Source organism: Xiphophorus hellerii, chromosome 2, assembly GCF_003331165.1.
Source record: "Xiphophorus hellerii strain 12219 chromosome 2, Xiphophorus_hellerii-4.1, whole genome shotgun sequence".
Classification (NCBI taxonomy): domain Eukaryota; kingdom Metazoa; phylum Chordata; class Actinopteri; order Cyprinodontiformes; family Poeciliidae; genus Xiphophorus; species Xiphophorus hellerii.
The window spans coordinates 13719102-13739451 of record NC_045673.1 but is presented as its reverse complement, the minus strand read 5'-3'; the positions used below and the strand labels follow the sequence as shown (position 1 = coordinate 13739451).

Sequence of the window (20350 nt, the reverse complement as noted above, 5' to 3'; positions counted from 1 at the left end):
TGTGTCTGAGTTTTCTAAGTATTAACATAGAAAACCAACATATAGGCCAAGACAGAAGTACTGATTGAGATGTGTTTAGGTTTCTGATCCTTCATCTAAAATGTTTTAAAAGAGGAACCATTTATCACAAAAATATATGTTTATTTTTAGATACAATGCGAAAGTATTTCCCCTTTGGGGGCTAAGGGGTTTTTCTGATTTAACTGTTTTTTATGACTATGAAATGTTTCAGATTAAATAACCAAATTGCTGATATTGTGCAGCTCTAGTGTAGAAAGAAAAACCCAAAGAGTAAGATTTTACTAATTAAGGATAAAGGCTGTCCAAATATGTTATGTTATGAAAATGTAATTATCGTTTAGACCAAAGAACTGGATGTGTCTCTCCAGGCACCAACAACTGCCATCAAGTGTTTGCAATGACTGGAAATGAATCGTTAACTTACATCCCTGCGGAGGACTTTGGCTTACGCTTCTCAGCAGATTTGCTCTAATTTGGCCATATTACCGGGTTTCAAAGCACAAACAACCTGTTTAAGGTCAAGCCACAGCACAGATTTAAACCTTCATTTTTTTTTAGCCGTTCAGAAATAGATGTTGGGGTTGTGCTGCTGATCGTTATTCTGCCGCATAATCAAAATGTACTTGGGCTTAAGGTCATAAAGCTGATGCGAGGACATAGAAAGAGTTAGCACCAAAATACATTAAAGACCTGTTGTCAATGTATCCAGATCACTCAGGCATTTCGGTTCAAGTCTAGAATCAGAAACAACAGAAGTGGCATTTAATTTATTTCTCCTCCGATATGGAACAAACTACCAGAAAACTGCAAAACTACTAAAACTGTTTTTTAATCAAGGCTACACACTAATCTGCCTGTGACTCACAATAACTTCTACATGGATTAATTCTAATCTGGATTACATTTTTTATTTACCGTCTCTTTATTCTGCCATCAGAATGTTTCTTTTTATTTGTTAATTGTGTTTTTATGATGTAAAGCATTTTGTTGCTAAAATTTGCTAAACAACAAACTTGATATTCTCTTCAGTTTTCCAGTAGCAAGCTGAATTCATGGTAGCATCCAACCATGTTTTACACTGAAACAGTTTGTTTTACACCAGACCTAAGAGGGGCATCCCTTCCAGAAATGTCTCATCCATCCACAGAAAAAAGGTCTTGGATAATTAAAATGTTTTTTGGGTAAAGGTGAGATGTCTTTTTCTGTTTCTTTTGGTCAATATTAGCGTTTATTTGCCATTTTCAGCTCAGTATACATATTTTATCATTATGTTAGATGTCATTCTGGCTTCTTTTGTGACCTCCTGGATATTGTTAGCAGGCTGAAAAGAAGAAATAGCTTTGTAAGCATCACAAGATCGATGGACTTTGTTTCTCATTTGTTCCAAAATTTCTTTAGATTAGAACACGAAGTGTTGCTTTTTGAGATATTTAATCTCCTTCAAGCTGCCAAGCAGGTCAGGCAGTGACCAGGCCAGGATGTGGATAGTGAAACACGACCCCCAAAAATTACAAAAGGTAATAGCATAACAACCGTTTTATGATGATCTTAAACACTTAAGTGAGAAAAAAAAAAAACCCAGAACAGTAAAGAGGCCAAATTTTGTTTTGTAAATGTTCAGAGTTATGAATTAGGGTTGGTATCATATCTGTGATTTTCTTTTTTTATTTCTTTTGCAACAAAAACTGTCATATTTTATGCCAGGATTTGTGTGTTTCGTGATTTGTTGACAATAACATATCAAAACATGCCAGCTGTGTCAATAACTTTAATTTCTCAACAGCACAAACCATGAATAACTTATTGCTCTTCCTAATCTGTATTTAAACTGACAGAGACTTGGTCATAGTGGGGTACACTGGTGCTTGCAGGACAGTGCAGAGGATTACATTTTAACATGTTAAATTAAATGCAACATTAACGTTTTACATCTCTAACAAACCTGTGCTCTGTTATTCCCATAAGACAAATAAACAGCATGTCTGTAGTTCACATGAGAAAGCTGGCCTATGGAGGGACCCACTGATGCTGAAAACATATCAATGTGTAATAAAAAATAAAAACAATTGGGAATGAACGGCTGGAGCAATTCTAAGAGATCCGATGAAGCAAAAATATTTACAACGAGAGAGATTAGCAACGAGGATTCCTGACGGAGGGACAAACAGGACTAGAAGTGACACAATTAGGACACCATCTTGGATCCAACTGGGGTTTTTCATAAGCAAGACTCTGTTTAGCATGTGACTCCAAACTGAAATAATAAAAAAAAAAAAACAAGACACAGGCCAGACATGACACCATAACAAGAGCTTCATGTAACATTTGTTTATGCTTAAATTATACAAGGAGAACATTACTTTTCACGACAATATTTACTGAGATATCAAATAAAAGACGGTTAATAAGGCCTGAGCAATGACACTTCAGATTACAACACCTAAAGTAATGAAACGAAAAGATTCTGGCCATGCAGGTTAAGATTTTAAGTGCAAGCAACACAGCAGTGAGTAGATACAGTAGATCTAAAGTCATATAAGATGGATCATGTAAGCAGATATCTTCTGCATGTTTGAGTTGATCTTCTCTCCCGGAGGAATTTCACAGTGTAGACAAACACAGGACTATTTCCTGGAGCAGATATAAGACATTTTACATCAGTGAACAAAGCGATATGTTTGGTGCTTGAAAAGTCTGCGTCTTCATCCGACGACTTTGATCATAGTTACATTTTGTAAGAGTCTGAATGCATCTCGTCCCTCCCGCAGTTTTCATCTCATCTCATCAGGGTGCGTGTTTTCCGCGTCAGGGTCAGAGTTCGAACCCCTTTGACCAGCGCCTGCCTCCAGGGTGATGCTGAAGTCGTTGAGGGTTTGCAGGATGCGACAGAGGGAATGCAGGGCGGCCCGGTCCCGCAGCAGAGCGCCGTCCTCATACGTCCGAGCTGTCAGGGGACACTCGGCCAGCAGGGGGAACCACTGAGACAGGAGTTTGTCCCTGCAGAGACAGTAACCAGGTTTGGTGGAAAAAATAATAATAAAACAGTATGAAGAAGCCATTACTTTACCGATTCGATTCTGTCATGCTTTGGCTATTTGTTTTATTATTTTTAACAGGTAGAAACATTAAAATCTGACTTTCATCAGCCATAGAAATGTACCGTCTTCATATTTAAATTTAAAAAGATCATTTGTAATTGATTAATGCAATATTTTTGACAAATTTTAAACTACAGACGTGGATTCAAGGATTTGAAAGTGATAGCTTGATTATGCAGCGTCTCTCACATAGTATAGAGGGAAGTAAAGGATGCAACACATTATCACAGGACTTTTTTGAGTATCATATGGTTTATGTCATCATGTATTTGGCTGCTTTGCCAAAATTTGACCTCTTCGTTTTTAAAAAATGTCAGCTCACCTTATCCCCAGGCAGACAAACAGCTGAAATTTCCCCTCCTTCCCAATGTTCCTGGGGGAAGAATTGATGGCGTGGACGTAGCGGCACAGCGAGTCACAAGGCGGACTCTTCGGTAGTGTCGAGCCATGCAGGTCGCCCATCTGGTCATTAGTTTCCATAGAAACCACTGCTTTTTCTATGGGAAAAAAGTTAGTAGTTTTAGTTCGAAAAAATAACAGGTTTGCTGCGTGGATCCTAAGATGAAACAGTCCCACTGATTGAAACAGAAGCACAAATTCATAGTTGGAGAGCTGGCTTACCCACAAAATCCCAAACAAATACGTTCCTCTGGAAAAGACGGTTGGACCTGAACCCGTGGAGGAGGAACTTCTCCAAAGCCAGGACCAGTCCTCCTTCACCGCATAGCAACACTGTCAGGTTCCCTCTCTGGGGAAGAAGAAATGGTAAGAAAGCAGCTCAACAGAAGAAACTGTAACTGTACTCAGTGTAAACGACTCTTATCCAAACTAAAACCCATCTGCAGTAATGATGTCTTAATTAACTTCCAGATCAATCCAGATTTATTTATGTCTCTGGAGAGAAGTGGCATTTTCCTCCTAGACACATGAAAAAACCAGGCTGACTGATGGAGGTAATGAAGCGCGTTCAGGCGGGAAATAACACGTCCAGGATTTCTACTCCTCTGTGAGTTAACCAGCCTGTCAGCTTAACTGAACTACAGCGTTAAATTGATGCATCAGTCATGAAGACATTATCACAGCAACACACCTCCTGCTCAGGTTTGTGAAAATGTTTCACAAGGTTGTTGGCCGCCTCCCTCAGGTCCTCCTGTACCTCGGCAGAGTGCATTCCTGACGGCAAACACAGAAATATGAGCGTCTTTACTGTTTTTATGAGGAAAAAGGTGAGACCAGAGCATGATCTGCTGTTGCAGCACAAACAAACAAGTAGGTCAGGCATTGTGCTAAAGAATGTGCTTTTTGTCAGTGACGTACTGCTTCGGCCGCCGAGTGATCCCAGCACTGCTCTTACGCTCTGAGACGGAGACGCCAGCTCTGGAGGAGTTCCCGACCACCGTCCAGCGTCCTCCTCCGCTCCAGGAGACACCAGCTGACCAATCAGGACTCTCTCCAGGCTGCCGTCACCCACGCCTCTCCCCAGCCATCGGCCACACGGAAATCTGCAGCAAGAAAACAGTTTTATTTCACATATTTTTTATTTTTGTATCTCCCTCGGATGCAGAATCATATGACTAAATTTGCTTTAATCAGTTTATTTAGTGAGATGATTATACGTCTTGTTTTTAGGCACTTGCATGCAGGATAAAGCAGATTTACTTTATGCTATGAAGTGATGGAGCAGCTCTTTGTTCAGAGAGGATCCTTAAAATAAATCCATCTAACACTGAAAAACGCTGAGAAAATCTCAACCTCTTGACATCAGAGTTAGGACAAAATGTTTTGTTTTATATAGTCTGTAACAAAATTACCAGAGGCATGGTTATTAGCAAACCTTCAGGTAACAATTGTAATTTTGTGGTGATAGGACAGCCGGTTGGCATGTAGGGAGAGTCTAATGGTTGCTATGGAGACTTGAGCTCACTTTTCTTACATTTTAATATTAATGTGGGATCTAGTTCACTGTGTTTAACTCATGTTTATGTCCCAGGAAACAAAGTTATGGATTAAATAATAAGAAGTAAAAATTACAAAGTAACAAGAATTTTCCATCTGATGAATAAATGTATTCAAACTAAAGATTGGACGTTGCCACATGTGTAGGATGAGACTGAGCTGCGCCAACAGAAGATGACTTTATTTTAAGGCTTTTTGCACATGTTTCACAGCTTCATCAGAACTGGAGAGCAGAACCGAGCTGAGCGCTCAGTGAAGGGACGAAACCAGACGGCGAGTCTCACCTGTAGGTGTGACCTGTGATCTCGTTGTAAACCACCACGCAGTCGATCAGGCACTTGGCCAGAAGACCCGAGTTCTCCTGCACTCCCAGCTGCAGCGTGCTGAGCCGGCCCAGGTTCTTACTCTGAAACAAGAAGCAAAGAGACAGAGTAACAGGCCTGCTCTGGCATAATCCCTGCTGCAGGAAAACGTTTTATGTACCTATATTTGGAGTGAAACAAAAAGAGCAATATGTAACAAGGCAAAATACAATCATTTAAATTAATTCCTTTTCAAGATTTTTAAGTTTTGAAAGTTTCCGTCTTTATCAAATTAAATTGATGTTTTTAACTCTGTCGTGTTAGTCCAGTGCTTTTCAACGTCTCCCAACAATATCTGGTCAGCTTTATAAGAAGTTTTTTGGCCAATTATTTAAATCCAGGTTTTTAAGTCAGACCTAATTAGAAACACACTTTCTTAGGAGCTTGTAGTGCATAAGGTAATTATCCTAATAATTGCCTGAGCATATAATTTGTCAGTTTCAGCAGAAAATGCTACTTTGTACTGGACAAGATTTTGTTTGTGCCACTACTTTATTAAATGTTTTAGTCTGAACTTATAACTACCTCCACCCACAAAACAGAATAATTATTGTCAATCAACACGTTTGCACTCCTTACAGCTTTTATTGCCGCTGCTTCTGTTTTAAAGATTACAATTAAAGTTTAAAGGTCAAAATGTTGAGTAGTTATGCAATTATGAAAATAAAGCAGAAGAAAGAAATTCTGGCAGAGTACTCTGACGTCTACTGCACCCCTATTAAAATATTTATGGAACATTTCATTTGAACTTCTGCCGTTACAGGCAGTGAACATATTTTGATTTTCTGGGGTGCTTTGAGGACGGGGGTGAGAACAAACCTGGAAAAAGATTTCCTGTGCATTCTTTGGGATCTGTCTAACTCCTGAATCGCCCAGCTCTCCCGACACGCACACCCAGGGGTTAACTGTTGCCATGGCGATGCTCAGCTTCTTCATGGGAATTATAACAACGCGGTACGGAATACCTAAGGAAGAAAAAAAATAAAAGGACACAAAATACAATTTATATGCTTTTAAACATTCCTCAATAAATCTTTACAGCACTGAAACAAATTCAAAAGTGTCATCTTTGACGTCCCAAAAGGACGCTGGCTGAAAGGCACGGCAATAAAGCCAGATGGGTGGAGATGGACATCGTAAAGTTCAACCCAGAGCTCAGAACTGGTCTCTTTCTGTGTCCTTCAGTGTAACGGGAGTGGCAGTAAATTCTGCTGCATGTCAGGTTTAACGGGACTTACTGATGGAGGTGAAGGTGCGGGTAAAGCAGAGATAGTCCACAGTGTTGAGGGAGAGCAGGTGGTACAGAAACTGTTCTCGCTCTTCCTCACAGAGCAGGAATGCATGAGGCTTATACAGCTGCCTGTCAGGGGAGCAGAAAAATAAAAACTCAGACAAGATGCAGGAAAAATAAAGGAGATTGATGGTAAAAGTGTAAGGAAACAGCAGACAGGCCAGTTTTTGGCTCATGGTTAATACCGTAAATAGAAGAAACAAATCCAACTGGGCCAAAATGGACAGGTTTCCTCTTGAATGCCTTTAGGCCAAGTTCACAACTTAAAAGGTTTTATCTTAATATACATATAAAAGACTAACAAACTGAAAAAATGGGTTTAATTAAACTTGGTTGAACCATTGCAGAGTACTGAACCTCTTCCAGTGAGAAAGTACTAAATAAACCGACTGTAATACATTAACGCTGGTTGAGTACCAGCTTGTTATGAACCTTTTATTTCAGAGGGTCTGAGATGTATGTTGCTTCTTAAGTGCTTTTGTTTTATTGTCATTAGACTCCCAACGACAAACTTTTCTCTTAAAATTTGATTAAGATAGAAAATTCTCTTCAAGAAAATGTTTTGTTTTGGACACTCCATATTTCTAAAACCTAAAACAAATTTTAAGTTTTAATTTAACTACAAATGAAAAAAAATTTTGATAATATGAAGCTGTACAAAATTTATAAGCTTATCTTTTTCAAAGCGCCACGTAGGCTTTGTGGCCCTATGTGCTCATGAAGGTTGCAGATCCTTGATTTAGTGCTTTCTAGCAGATTTAAAGGTTCTTGTTAAACTATTATGTATGTAAACTAAATGCAAAAAATTACACTTACATGGCGTAAAATTCAAAAGACTTACTGCAACGTTCCTATTATATGACAAGTGGAATTACCATATTTTAGCTTCTCCCTCTTCACTGTTGTTGTGTCACCACTACGTTAAATTCTGTGCATAGTTTGTTAGAAACAATTCATCAATTAGGTAGGTGTTCATAATCCTACAGGTCATTATTATAGCCATTTTTAATCAGTTTAGTTTATTTGATGTGCTTCTTAACAAAAAGTACTAAAAACACTTGTTCTATAACTGATCTGGATCATTTCATGTCAGGCTAATAAAGATCAGTAAACTGAGACCTGAGCAGCTCCGGGTTCGTCAGCAGCTCTTTCAGGTGTTGGGACAGCATTTTCTTCTCCAGAGCCAGATGGATCCAAGCCCTGGCCTGGCCCACCTCAGACAGATCGTCTCTCATGGTTTGGATAAACCTGAATTTTTTTTTTTTTTTTAAAGTAAATGTATGAATGAGAAGTCTGAACAAATTCCAGGATTTCCTTTTTATAGTGAAACATTTCTGTTTTTAATACCTCATGTCCTGAATTAGCGACCCTCTCAGGAGCAAAGGGCCGTCATCAGACAGCCTCTGGTCCAAGCTGTTAGAGCCTGAACAAAAACACAGGAAACCTCTTAATCAAATACTTGCACACACACAAAAAGAAGGAACAACAGTGACGTTGTGCTGCTCTAACCTGGTACATCAGCAGGTGCTTCCATCTTGTCCTGAGCAGCCTGGTAGTGCAGCAGATGGGACCAGATTGCCGACTTTCCCTGTTCATCACAAACACATTCATCTCCATCAGAGCCCTGCGAGATGCGTCATGTGTGAGGTCTCTCAGATGTTACTTCTCACCTGTTTGATCTGCAGGCCGTGGCCCCAGGTCCTCTCCAGCAGATCGCACAAACCGTGGATGAGAGTGTTTTCCTGAAGGCCGGTGATGTTTGCTTCTCCCTGACCCAGCTCCACACACTCTTTCCCCATCCTCTCCTTCAGCATCCGCTTAGTCTGAAAAGCACAAAAAGTAGGAATAAACTCTCCGATGTGTTGTTTAAAAAAATGATCAACCTCCATCCATTCAGAGAATGAGAGTGCTCACCTTCAGACGACACTCACTCAAGAGCCCATCGACAAACTCTCTGTGAGTCAGAGAGACGGCTTGAGGCGACGGGTCGAGGAGTTTCGTCTGTCTGAAGGCTCTCCTTGTGGATGCGTGTTTCTATGGAACAAAGAAAATGACCTTGTAGGCAAATGATGCAGCTTTTGAGGCCTGTATGCGTAGCTGTGTGTGTCAGTACCTGTTTAGGTTCACTGTCGGTGCCAGAGTGATCAGCAACACTCCTTCTGGGTTCAGTCCTGCGTGAAGCTGTGATGCGACTGGAATACCTGGAGGACACAGAAAATAATAAAATCTACTGCTTAAAATGGATAAACCTGCATACATTTTTACTTAGACCATGTTTGTTTGAGCATAAATAGTGATGTGTTTCTATGTAGCTAATGGAGAAAACTCTCATGTTGTTCATCAACAATCAAACTGCTGATTTCCCAGCTCTCCTGCACCTGTTTTCTATGGGATTATTTTTAGAACTAAACTTTGTTTAAGCAAATTTTCCATGTTAAAACTTGATACGTTTCCAGTGTCTCCTTCCTTTTTAGCCCATTTAAGTCCAACCGACTGCCAGAAGGAACCAAAGTCTCACTTGTGTGTGTTGTGTGCCTGTGCAAGCACGTCGGCCTGCAGTCTGGGGAAATATCCCGGGTGATGCCGGCCCTGCCCGATCTTCATGTCCAGCAGGTGGGGGTGTATGGCCGTGTGGTCCGTCTTCAGCAGCCTGCGCTCGATGGCCTGAGCTGCAAGAACAAAAAGATGCAAAACAGCGTCAGCACTCAACAAACAAACTCGCGCTATGTTCAAAACAAAACAAGCAAAAAAATATGTGATATGGGAATGAAAACAATGCGGTTTGTGGAGTAAAGCTGAAACAAGTCGGAGCATGCTGTATTTGATGCAGGTGCTACAGGGGAAACCAACCAAACGAAAGAAAAACATTGCTCTGCTTATAGAAGACAATCAACATGCCACTCAGACAATGTTAGGAAAAGTGAATCACTAATTTAAGTAAAAATGTATTTTTTGACAAATACAAGAAACAAAAAAGACTACGACACTCCGTTTTGCTCCTATCGCTCCATCAATGTATCCCACTAATATTGATAGATGGAATGATAAAAACTGGACATTAGGCTCTTTAACTTGCACTTCTGTCATCAGCCGTTATACACATCAAAATATAAAGGATTCACACCTCTTTCAGTCACATTGGAAAGACAATCTTCAATGTATTTTTTAGGATTTTAAAGTGACAGACCCATGACAATAAGGCCATTTGTTCTACAAATAAAAATCTGAAAATGTGTTTGTATCCAGGCTTTTAGAATGGCCTAATCAAAGTTTAAACCAAAAGTCAATTGAGAATGTGTTGTAAGGGTTGGCAAAAGGATGTTCACAGATGCCGACCATCCAGTTTGACAGAGTTTGAGCTCTTTTACTCTCTAAATACACAAAGCTAATAGCAACAAGACTCATCACTGTAATTTGAGCAAAAAGCGATTCAACAAAGCAATGATTCTGGAAGCTTTCATGTTTTCATTAGCAAAAAACAAAAATAAATCATGTTTCATTTTCTTTACCTTTATAATAATGCATTTCTTTGAGTTAATTTTTTACTTAAATGACCTACCCCATACATTGTAGGGGCATTAAATAAGTAAGAAAGGTTATTTTAAGAGAATAATGCATTTAATCACTTTATTCCCTCACAGTACCTGACTCAAAGAGCGTGGTGCACTTCCTGTAAGGACGGTTCCGGGACTCCTCATCGCTTATGTCGTAAAGTCGTTCTCGCTCCATGCGACCGTCAAACAGCTGCTGCAGCGGCTCTCTGTCCACCCAGCGGGAGACAACCTTCCCATCAACAAAGGAGGAAAACATGGAGGTCTCCAGGAATCGGGACAAGAAGTACAAGTGGGCTGCTGGCTGAACTGAGAGGAATGAACCCTAAAAACAATGAAGGCAACTAGATTTTAGCGACTGAACGAGACGCAAGCTTCAGTTTCAGCAATGCTGTCAGGAATCTGCTCAAGTACCTTGTCAAAGCTGCAGGTGCCATCTCTATTGTTCAACCACGAGTCCAAATCCATAGCGCTGTTGACAATAAAGTCCTCATACCTGCCAAAAATGGCGGCGAAACGAACGGCGAACACCTCCCTCAGCTGAATATTTAATTTTGCAGCCTTCAACTCTTCCTCTTCCTCCTCAAACACGTGTCCCAGTGTCTTTCCTCCCTCTGAAACTTTTCCTCCTCCGCATCTCCTCGCCAGAGCCTGGAGCCGCTCCAGCACCGCCAGCTCTTCTCCTCCGAGGTTCCCGTTCCTCCGGTCCTCCATCAGGTCCTCCAGCACCAGGCTACTCAGGCGTGGCGACGACGATGTGGAGCCTGTGGTGGTCGTCGCCGTCACTCCTCCCCGTGGAGGGAGCCCAAAACTTAGCAGCACCTCACTCAGTTCCTGTATGAGCTCGGTCTGATCTGGGAACTGGGGCAGGTCCTCCGGCGCTTCCACGCAGTGGCTGTCAATGTCCACAAAACACAGATTGGCCTGGGGAGCAGAAAAACACAAGCAGAGCATAATAGGGTTAACCAGTCAGATTTACATCGTGTAGATAAAGTGGCTGAGCTCCAATTAGGCTGTGAGATGAAGAAATGTCATTAATTCATTCTTGCTACAGAGATTGAATCATTTGAGGGATTATCTCCGCAACAGGAGACACTGTGGACAATATTTCTGTCAGCCTCTAACAATAAGAAACTTGTGCGATAAAATCCATAAATCTGCTGAGCGCACATTTCCTAAAGAATAAGAAAAGACAGGCGGGGATTTAAAAAACTGCCTCTGTAAGCAGCAGTCAGCAGCAATGCAACCTTCAGCAGTGACCTGAGGCCGACGGTTAAACCCTGAGGGATGCAGGGAGAAGCACTGAAGAGTCGCAGTCAACAGCATCATCCTCCCAGCCTTCACTTCATTATGTGAGCAACAAACAGGGAAACACAATTTCCCTGTTTGTTGGCCCAACACTTTCAGCTCAAAAACACCCAAACTTGTATGATTCATGATATTTAAAAAAAAAACTAGACAGCCTCTCATTTGCATGAATTATCCAGTAAAGCCCATTATTATGGATTTGCCAGGCTCTTCATTTCTGCTTTCATCCCCCGGAGCCGTCTTACTGCGGCCTCCTTTCTGGGCCAGAGTGACTTCAAAAAGGATTCAGCGAGACATTCATGCAGCATAAAGCGATCTCGGATGCAGGCGAGGATGTGAATTGAGGACAGCTCCGAGGGATTGTGAAGAGCCAATCACAGGCGGGGAGCGGGGGGAGTTGCTGCATGGAGCAAATATCTGATCTGGAAAAGGCTGCGAGAATGCCTCATTTTAAACATTTCTAGATCCTTAGGAATATATAGGAACCCTGAAATTGTGGCTAGTTGACACATTAGCTGATTCTCTAGTCATACAATTCCAATGCTTTTAAGATATTTACATTTTTTCCACACATTTTCACTTTTAATCATAAAGATAATTGTTTTCATTCGCAGTTTTATGTAAAGACCAACACAATGTAGTTCATAATTGTGAAATGGAAAGAAATCAATACTTGATTTTCAATTTTTATGACTGATAAAAATCTGAAAAGGATATCCTGTATTATTGTTTAACCACATTTAATCTGATACCCTTAGTATTAGGATGATCTAGTCAAAGTAAATCCGATAAGAAATAGCTAATTGCTGTTTGCAGACATGCTCCGTCTAATCTGAGCTTGAACAAGAATACTTTACAAAAAAGCAAATATGCCGATTTGGTGGCAGCAACATGCTGCAGGGATGTTTTTCTTCAGGCAGCAGGGTTTCCCCTCGGTGTATTATAAGCCTGGCGGGTCACCAGGCTTTACTTGTGCCTCCACCAGGCTTAGGATTGTTAATTTATCTTAGGTTTTTTTAATTATTGTCTTTTTTAAGACTTTATAGTTGGTGTTTGGGTATTAATCTTCCAGTCTTATAAAAATGCATAACTATCAAGTAATATTTTCAAATTTCCTGTAAACTTTAAACATTTTTTTAACTCAAAAACATGACAGCCAGCTGGATGACTGCTCTAGCGCCTCAAGTACCGGGCTTAGCACGTTTTCCAGGTGAAACCTGGGGAGGGCAGAAATACAGATGGAAAGACAGAGATGGAAGGAAACCTGCTAGAGGAAACAAAGAATTGAGAGTGGGAAGGAATTTCACCTTCAAACAGGACAAGGATGATACACATACAGCCAGAAATACAAAGCATATTTATGAGTTAGAATGGCCTAGTCAAAGCTTAGGCCAAAATCAAACTGATAACCTGTGAAAAGACAGGAAAAATGCCATTATCCTCCATGTAATTTTGACAGAATTTGAGATATTTTGCAAAGAAAAAAATACGAAAAATGTAAGTCTCTTGAAGTACTTATACCAGAAAACCTGTTCTGGGGGCACTTTGTTTTGGTGTCTCAAATAAATCCCAATAAAATACTCAGAGGTTGGGGTTTGTAAAGTTCCAAGAGGTGAAAAAGTTGAACAGGCTTGAAGCCTCCTTTTTACCTCATGTGGAAGGTGAAGCGAGGATCGCTGAGCTCCGTTTCTGTGCTGGATGCCCATCAGGAAAGGCACTGGAGCATCGAGGAGGTGATGCAGGGGAGTAGAGATGATGGGCAGGTAGATGTGCTGCCACTGGAATGGGAACAGCAAAGTGGTGATGCCCTTCTGCCACCATCATCAAACGCTGGTAGTCTGAGGAGCAGAAAGACAAAATCTGTTAGCATAGATTAGTCCACCTTAATAAACCCATAAAAGTTACTGCTGTAACGCTTTAGACCAAATATTATAAATAATGGAGTAGGGGTCTGCTGACAAGTTATGAACAGCCAGTATCTTACCTTATGTAACTGTGAGCATTTATTACTGAATTACTGTGAAACTAAGTTTTTCTAAGACAACTTTAGTTCTATTTCATCAAACTAATGCATTTCTGCCTTGTGATCCCAAGGTGTAATGAAAGTTTGTGACTTTCACTCAATAACATTTCAGCATTGCCTCTTTTCTTACATCTGGCAGTCTAGTTCTATGAAACTTGAGCTCCAGCTACGTCAAAATATTGTACTTTTCAAAGTAACACATAAAAACAAAATGCTTAGATTTTCAGTGTTTGCTTGCAACTTTCCGATAGGCATAAATAAAATCGCTGAAGACAAGCAGATAAATTAACCTGTTCTGGGTTTTAGTTTTTCCAATATTATCAAAATGAAATACTGCAAACTGACTTATTCATTTACCTTTTGAGTACAGCAGGACTTGGGTTTCCAGCAGAGCACAGGTAAGTAGTTTAACCATATTGTCCACACCCAGCAGAGAGAAAGCCTCTCCCAGAGGATAGTCTCCCAGGGGAAGCTCCCCAGGCCCGGGCCGCTGGCACACGATGGGCCCCTGCACCCCATGGAACCTCAGGGAGCGTCCGGGTGGAGGCAGGGGCACCTCGTACAGGAATGTTGTAGACGTAGCTCTCTAGAGGAAGAGGTGGAGCCATCTGGGATGTCACAGCCTGGTGCAGTTGAGCCAGAAACTGTCGTGAAGCTTGCAAGAACGGGAGTGGCGTGATGAGGCAGAGGGCTTTGGACACGTACAGGGTGTCACGCGCTGCATCAAAGGAGCCCACGCAGCCCAGGCAGCCAGAAACTCCAGACGTCAAAGACTCTGCGTCCGACTCCTCCAAGCTGCTGGCGAGAGAGTCCATGCTGGAGGTGGAGGGCGTGGAAGCGGAGGAGGACGTGGAGGAAGAAGGCGAGGAGGCTGACGAAGAGGAGTGGTGCTCCACATGGTGCATCTGATAGAGAGTCTGCATGGCGGTGATAATCTGAGGACTAGTCACCTCCTCGTAGAAGGTGTGAACGAAGCCGTAGGAGCGCGTTCCGTCGTCAGAGGTGACGGTGAAAGAGTGGAACTGCGGGTCGAGGCTGTCCGCCTGTGTGCGGAAGGACAGACCTCTGGGCAGGCAGAGCTGGAAGCACAGAAAGCAGCAGAATTAGACAAAAGCTTAAAGTTAAAACTGAAATCTGAGTGACTTTTTACTGGCTCACATTGGTCATGAACAGTTTTTTAAGTTATGTTGCAGGCACATTTATTGATTTAACTTTATTGCAGCTCTACAAGTTTTGATAACCTTTGTGCTTCATAGGATTCATCCTAAAACACACCCAAGATGTTACCTTACTTATAGTTTTATTTCACAGACAGTTTTCTGTCATTATCTACATTTAAGAGTTACCATTTATTTCAGTTATTTTGTTTTTTAATTCTTTACGTGGTATTTTCTGGGTTAAAGGTTATCAGGGTTTTATTTTTGGAGACAATTGAGAAAGGTTGTTCATCTTACTAAAGAAGGGCACCTAATATTTCACTAGCATTCATGAAAACTTTGATAAAGATACCCAACTTAACATTACACCCAAGTAGTCCTTTTAGATTGCAGAGTTGCTAACATTGACATTGTGATGACGACAGCGATCTGCCTCCACTGTGCAAGGCAAACCCATCAGACATCTCACCATGTTGACAGCGTCCTTGTTGAAGGGGTTCCTGTCCATGTTCTCCGGGTAATGCACCAGAACCTTTGACTTGAAGGACCGCCGGATGGGGCTTTGTTCGAAGCTCTCACCTGAACAGACGGAGGGAAGGTGGAAGGCTGTTTTTATAACAGTGCAAGAAAAATATCTGTCCTTGATTTGTGCTGAATCAGGAAAGAAAACAGGACAGATTGGAGCATGACAGAACTCAGACAGGACACCCTTTTCTGGTGCAGAAAGGACACCAAGTTTAATTCTTGTTGACAGCAAGGACAATGCTGCTGTGAATATAGAGGAAGGTCCCTAGTAAAGATTATGTAACTCATTAACATGAAGACAGACAGACAGATGGATAGATGGGGGAAAAGGATGGGGGAAAGAAATGTTCCTCCTCTATGCTCTGCAGCAGAAATTTCTGTGCTTTCTCAGAGTGACGCTTGTGCATAAACAGAATATTTTATATATTCATACACACACTTGGCTGAAAAGAGGTAATGCAGTAGATTTATGCTGGTCAGGGTGACTAATAAACCAAAATGCTTCCATTTTTCTTCCACTTTCCAGTAGTATATTTTTTATTTTAAAAAGTGCCTATCATAAAAACTCCAGCCCGTTTAATTACATAATTGAGGTGCAAGAAGCACAGCAGCTTCTAATGGCAACGTAACATCCTCCTGTCTGCTGTGAGATGTGACGCACTTGCTTCATCGTTCAGAAACATCCACCTCACCTGCCTACAAAATGACGCACAGCAACCTGAGACAGGAAACTGCAGCACTGGAGCAAAAAAAAAAAAAATAAGAGAGAACCGCTTCACAGTTAGACTGAGTCAGTCTGGTAAGAGGGAGGCAACAATGAGAAAAGGGGGGCGTCGGGGTTCTTTACCTACGGTACCAAACGGAGAGGGAGCTCAGAGAAAGACACCGTGTTTCCATGGCATCCATTTCCGCTCCGGCTTTGAAGACAGCCAATAAAAAATAAATAAAATATAAAAAAAGCTTTTTGCGCTTGTCATCAGTTACGTCACCTTTAGCTGGCACACTTAAAACCCACTAGAGTCCTGATACACATCCCCACAGAGGAGGCGGCGCAGGCGACGTGAGGAACACGTTTATGTGTTGGCCTGTGTGTCAGAGCAACACAGGAAGGAGGTTTGTTTTAGTGTTTCAGTGAAGGAGTAAATATCTGTTTCTGTCGGGCTGTAATCACCAGCTCTCCTATATACATACAAACACATACAGTGTCTTCCAAAACTGTTTTTCACCGCTTTTCCACATTTTCTCACATTGCTATTAAAATTTGTATTTAGATTTCAATGTGATGAATCAACAGAATGTACTTATTAATTGGAAACTGGAAGAAAAGTGATGCAGGGTTTTCGGGGTTTTATTTTTTTGAGAAAGTGCTTGCCTTGTCCCTGCTTGTGAACATCTGTAAACATGACTTCTTATGGCTTTCTTTTGTTTCTTTTCACTTCGCCATAAACAACAGATTTCAGGAGCAAAAATAAAATTCTCTTAGCTGAGCTGCAGATCTCTGCCTTTGGTCTTTTCTTAGATTATACACCAGAAAACTATGTTCAGGATTTTATTCAGGGGCATCAGAGTAAAGAGGCAGTAATTTTTATATATTTCCTATTTGAAAAACTCTATAAAACTCATCTATTCCTTTCTTTCCAGTTTGAAGTTATTCACTAATTATGTCGATCTACTCTAATATTCCAATAAAAATACTTAGTGTGTCATTTTATTGTAACAAAAAGACGATATATTTTTTACAGTGCAAGAATATATTTTCACTTTGCCTCAGTTTTGTTTTTGTACAGAATAATTGTGGGCATAACTCAGAATAATAAAATCTTACATAAGAAGAAAAACATTAGAAAAGGAAGAAGATTAAAATGACAAAAAGCATTGAGTGAATTACATATTTATCCCGTCCAGCAAATAAAACAGATATAATTTGGAGGGGTTATTTTTGCTCTTTTTTTTAAAGAGATTAGCACCATGTCTCAGAATATATTTAACTCAAGCTGGATTTTCTGCACACCAGCATCAGCTCTATTATTAGACAAATGGTGGCATCTCTCTGCAGTCAGCTTTACATTTTAAAGCAGCTCCATTCGGCCAGGGAGATCTCACCCTGCTGCACTGATGTCATCCCTCCCCCCTCTGTGACCGCCACCGGGCCGAAGCCTCGGCCGTCCAGCATTCCAACAGGCAGCGTCATGTGAAATTTGATTAGGCTGCAGAAAACACAGAGGCATCTATTGAGGAGCTAACAAGAGCAGATTGTCTCCTGGTGAGCTTTCACTAATTACACCAACACACAAAAGGAGATACAGTATTACCTCATTCTGGCTCGAACAAGACAGGTGAGCACGGTTTTTAAGAGTTGGGTCTCTAGATTATGCGTGTAAAGGGACAAAAACATGACGGACAGAAATCCCTTGAAAGGAGCAGAGCCCCCCGGCCTGCAGGCTGTTACATAAGCAGATTGGGGGAGCTCAGATGTACAACCAACTGGGATGGTCACTCACAGCAGGGGGGTAGACCGACGGGTTAGTCAGAGCTTGGAGAAATCTGCAGCAGAGCTGTGCATTATTCAAAGGTTGTGCATTAAAATTAAATATGCATTTCAGTTTGTATTTGGGCTCCATTGTAGTTGACAAAAACTAATGATTCGTCCAATTATTTTGTCCCTGTGATTTTCACAATATGGAAAACACAAATTGTTTGGTTGACTGTAAATATGGAATACTGCGAATGATTACTATTTTTATTATTCTGACAAGACTACACTACCTATAAAACATATCGGGTTTAAAATTAGTCTACTGGTGGTGTCCTGTTGCTTTTCCTCCTCAGTTGCCCGTGGTAATGTCCCCACTTCCTGCCTTTGAACGCAGCATTAAGGCAGCATTTAACAAGAATTTCACCCACAGGCTGGTTTAGATTATATTTATCTGACAGATTCCAGTCAATGTTAATAATAAATCTTCCATCTGCACTATGTAGTACCACAGGGCTGTGTGTTCAGACCAATCCAATCTAATGTAAGCTTTTCTTGGTGTAATTGTTGGACAACATGGGTTGTACAGTATATCTGTTGTTAGGATAATACTCAGCCATATGTACCATTAAAGACTAATAAATCAGATCCCTTAGCAGACTACAAGTGTGTCTTGCAGAATGATAAAACCCAAGATGAGTTAATTTGTAGCTTTTAAACTCAAAGCAGAAGTTGCCTTCTGTTAGGTAAATTGTCTAACTCTAATCTAACTCTCTTGTCTTTTCTGTGTTTGTTTAATTTGTCTTTAATAGGTGTTAAACCTGACACCTTCTTTGGACCAGATGTCTGTGATTGGTCACTTTTTACCTGTTTTCTTATCTACATTTAGTAATAATTCTCAGATTTTAGGATACTGTGCTGCTGTATGATCAGACACTTGTGGAAAGAAACGATACCTTAACTTGAACATGAAATTTGTAAGAATACAAACAGAAACATTTTATCTGGAAAGAATGTACATGTTGCTTTTTAATGCTGATAGCAACAGTGATCCAAACTGATAAGTGTTTTTCCATAATTGAGAACCAGCTTGTGTTACATTAACGACTTGGCACCAAAACTGTCATGTCATAGCTACCTTCTCCCCCTGAGGAGTTGCTCTAAATGAGTCTAACAGAGAGAAGGAGAGGACGACGGGGTGTGACTATTGCCTGCTGCTCCAGAACTACAACCTGGAAGTGACGTTTGGCTTATTTAACACACTCGGTTCTGTTTCCTTACAAAGGCTTCAGGACGCAGGCAGAACATCAGCAACCAGAAGATAATCAGAACATGTCCTCCACTGCTTCTGCCAACCAACCACCTCCTTTTCCCATCCTAATCTGCCCAAAACTAATTTGGTTTAGATGATAAAATTCCAGGTTTGCGTCAAATAGATGCAAAGAAGCGACAACATGGATTATTATCTGCTGAGAACAGAACGATCCGGACGGTGTCGCTCATCCTGCCTGAACCCTGAACCTCCTGGCCTCGATTCTCCAGCTGTGTTCCAGCTTTAATGTGCCGGACAGGATGTTGTTTTGTCTGTTCTCTACTGTTCCTGATTCAGGTGTGATTAACTGGATGACTTGCAGAAAACTGAGGCATATTCTGGATTCCTCCAACACACTGCTGTTTTGGAAATGTGATGAAAATATGAGGAGTACTGCGCCTTGTTTTCCTCAAGCAGGGTCAGACAAAAGGACGTGAATAAAAAACAGAAATGAACTGTCACTGTAAATCCATGCAAACTGATTCAGATCCAGTAGAGTTTCTGATTTCTAGACATTTTGAAACATGTAGGGATATTTTAAAAAGCACTGTGTGAGAGGGATTCTGAATATTTGTTACATAAACATTGACATATTTCCTTCGCAAAATAGGGCATCCACACATAAAATTCTCAACACTGCAGACAGAAAACAGATTTTAAGCCCAAATGAGCCCTACTGAAAATGGCATCTTATTTATGTAACCATGTTTGAAATGAAGTCTGGCGTATTTACCCGCTCCATCGTCCGGCTCCAGGCCCGTCTCAGTGTCCACTCCACACACGACAAAGTAGTGGGCGAAGCGGCAAGAAGCCGACCCGCCCGTGGCAGCTGCAGTCCCGTTCATGTCGACGCGTTGATGGGGTGACAGCTGCGGGTTTCTCTTCTTCTACTTGCGCCTAACGCTGCGGGTTTTCATAGTGGACCGGGCTCATAATCCGAAATGTCTCCCCGCTGTGAACTCTGAGATCCGCTCTCTGACTGTGATGGAGTCCGGATGATCCAGTGATGGTCATCACGTTTGTTCACAGAAAGAGGAGGAGGAGGAGGAGGAGGAAGGTTGGGTGGGAGGAGAGAGAGAGAGAGAGAGGAAGAGGAGGAGTGGGAGGAAGGAAAGGAGACAAAGAGAAAAAAAACAACGGCGCGTCTCCACTGAATCCCCAACACTTAAAAAAAAGACTTTTGACGAATTTTTTACTGATATCTATTTTTCAGATACAATATTTATTGTTGCACCTAAGATAAACTGATCCTACGGAAGAGGATTAGGGCCAC

The 20350-nt window shown here is 41.2% G+C and overlaps 1 protein-coding gene across 1 annotated transcript; it reads right to left on the bottom strand.

Annotated features, from left to right (window-relative positions):
* Nucleotides 1-1771: 1771 nt before the first annotated feature.
* Nucleotides 1772-20115, bottom strand: LOC116729195 (DENN domain-containing protein 5B-like). The gene is given in 23 exon segments (XM_032577571.1): nucleotides 1772-3018; nucleotides 3442-3616; nucleotides 3741-3867; nucleotides 4210-4292; nucleotides 4437-4621; nucleotides 5360-5481; nucleotides 6257-6402; nucleotides 6676-6797; nucleotides 7848-7976; nucleotides 8076-8151; nucleotides 8238-8316; nucleotides 8399-8551; nucleotides 8643-8762; nucleotides 8842-8929; nucleotides 9247-9397; nucleotides 10373-10604; nucleotides 10694-11203; nucleotides 13237-13395; nucleotides 13397-13425; nucleotides 13968-14175; nucleotides 14177-14689; nucleotides 15237-15346; nucleotides 19811-20115. Coding segments are annotated over 23 exon segments (3855 nt in total). The 5' UTR covers nucleotides 19923-20115; the 3' UTR covers nucleotides 1772-2792.
* Between the last annotated feature and the right edge of the window lie 235 nt (nucleotides 20116-20350).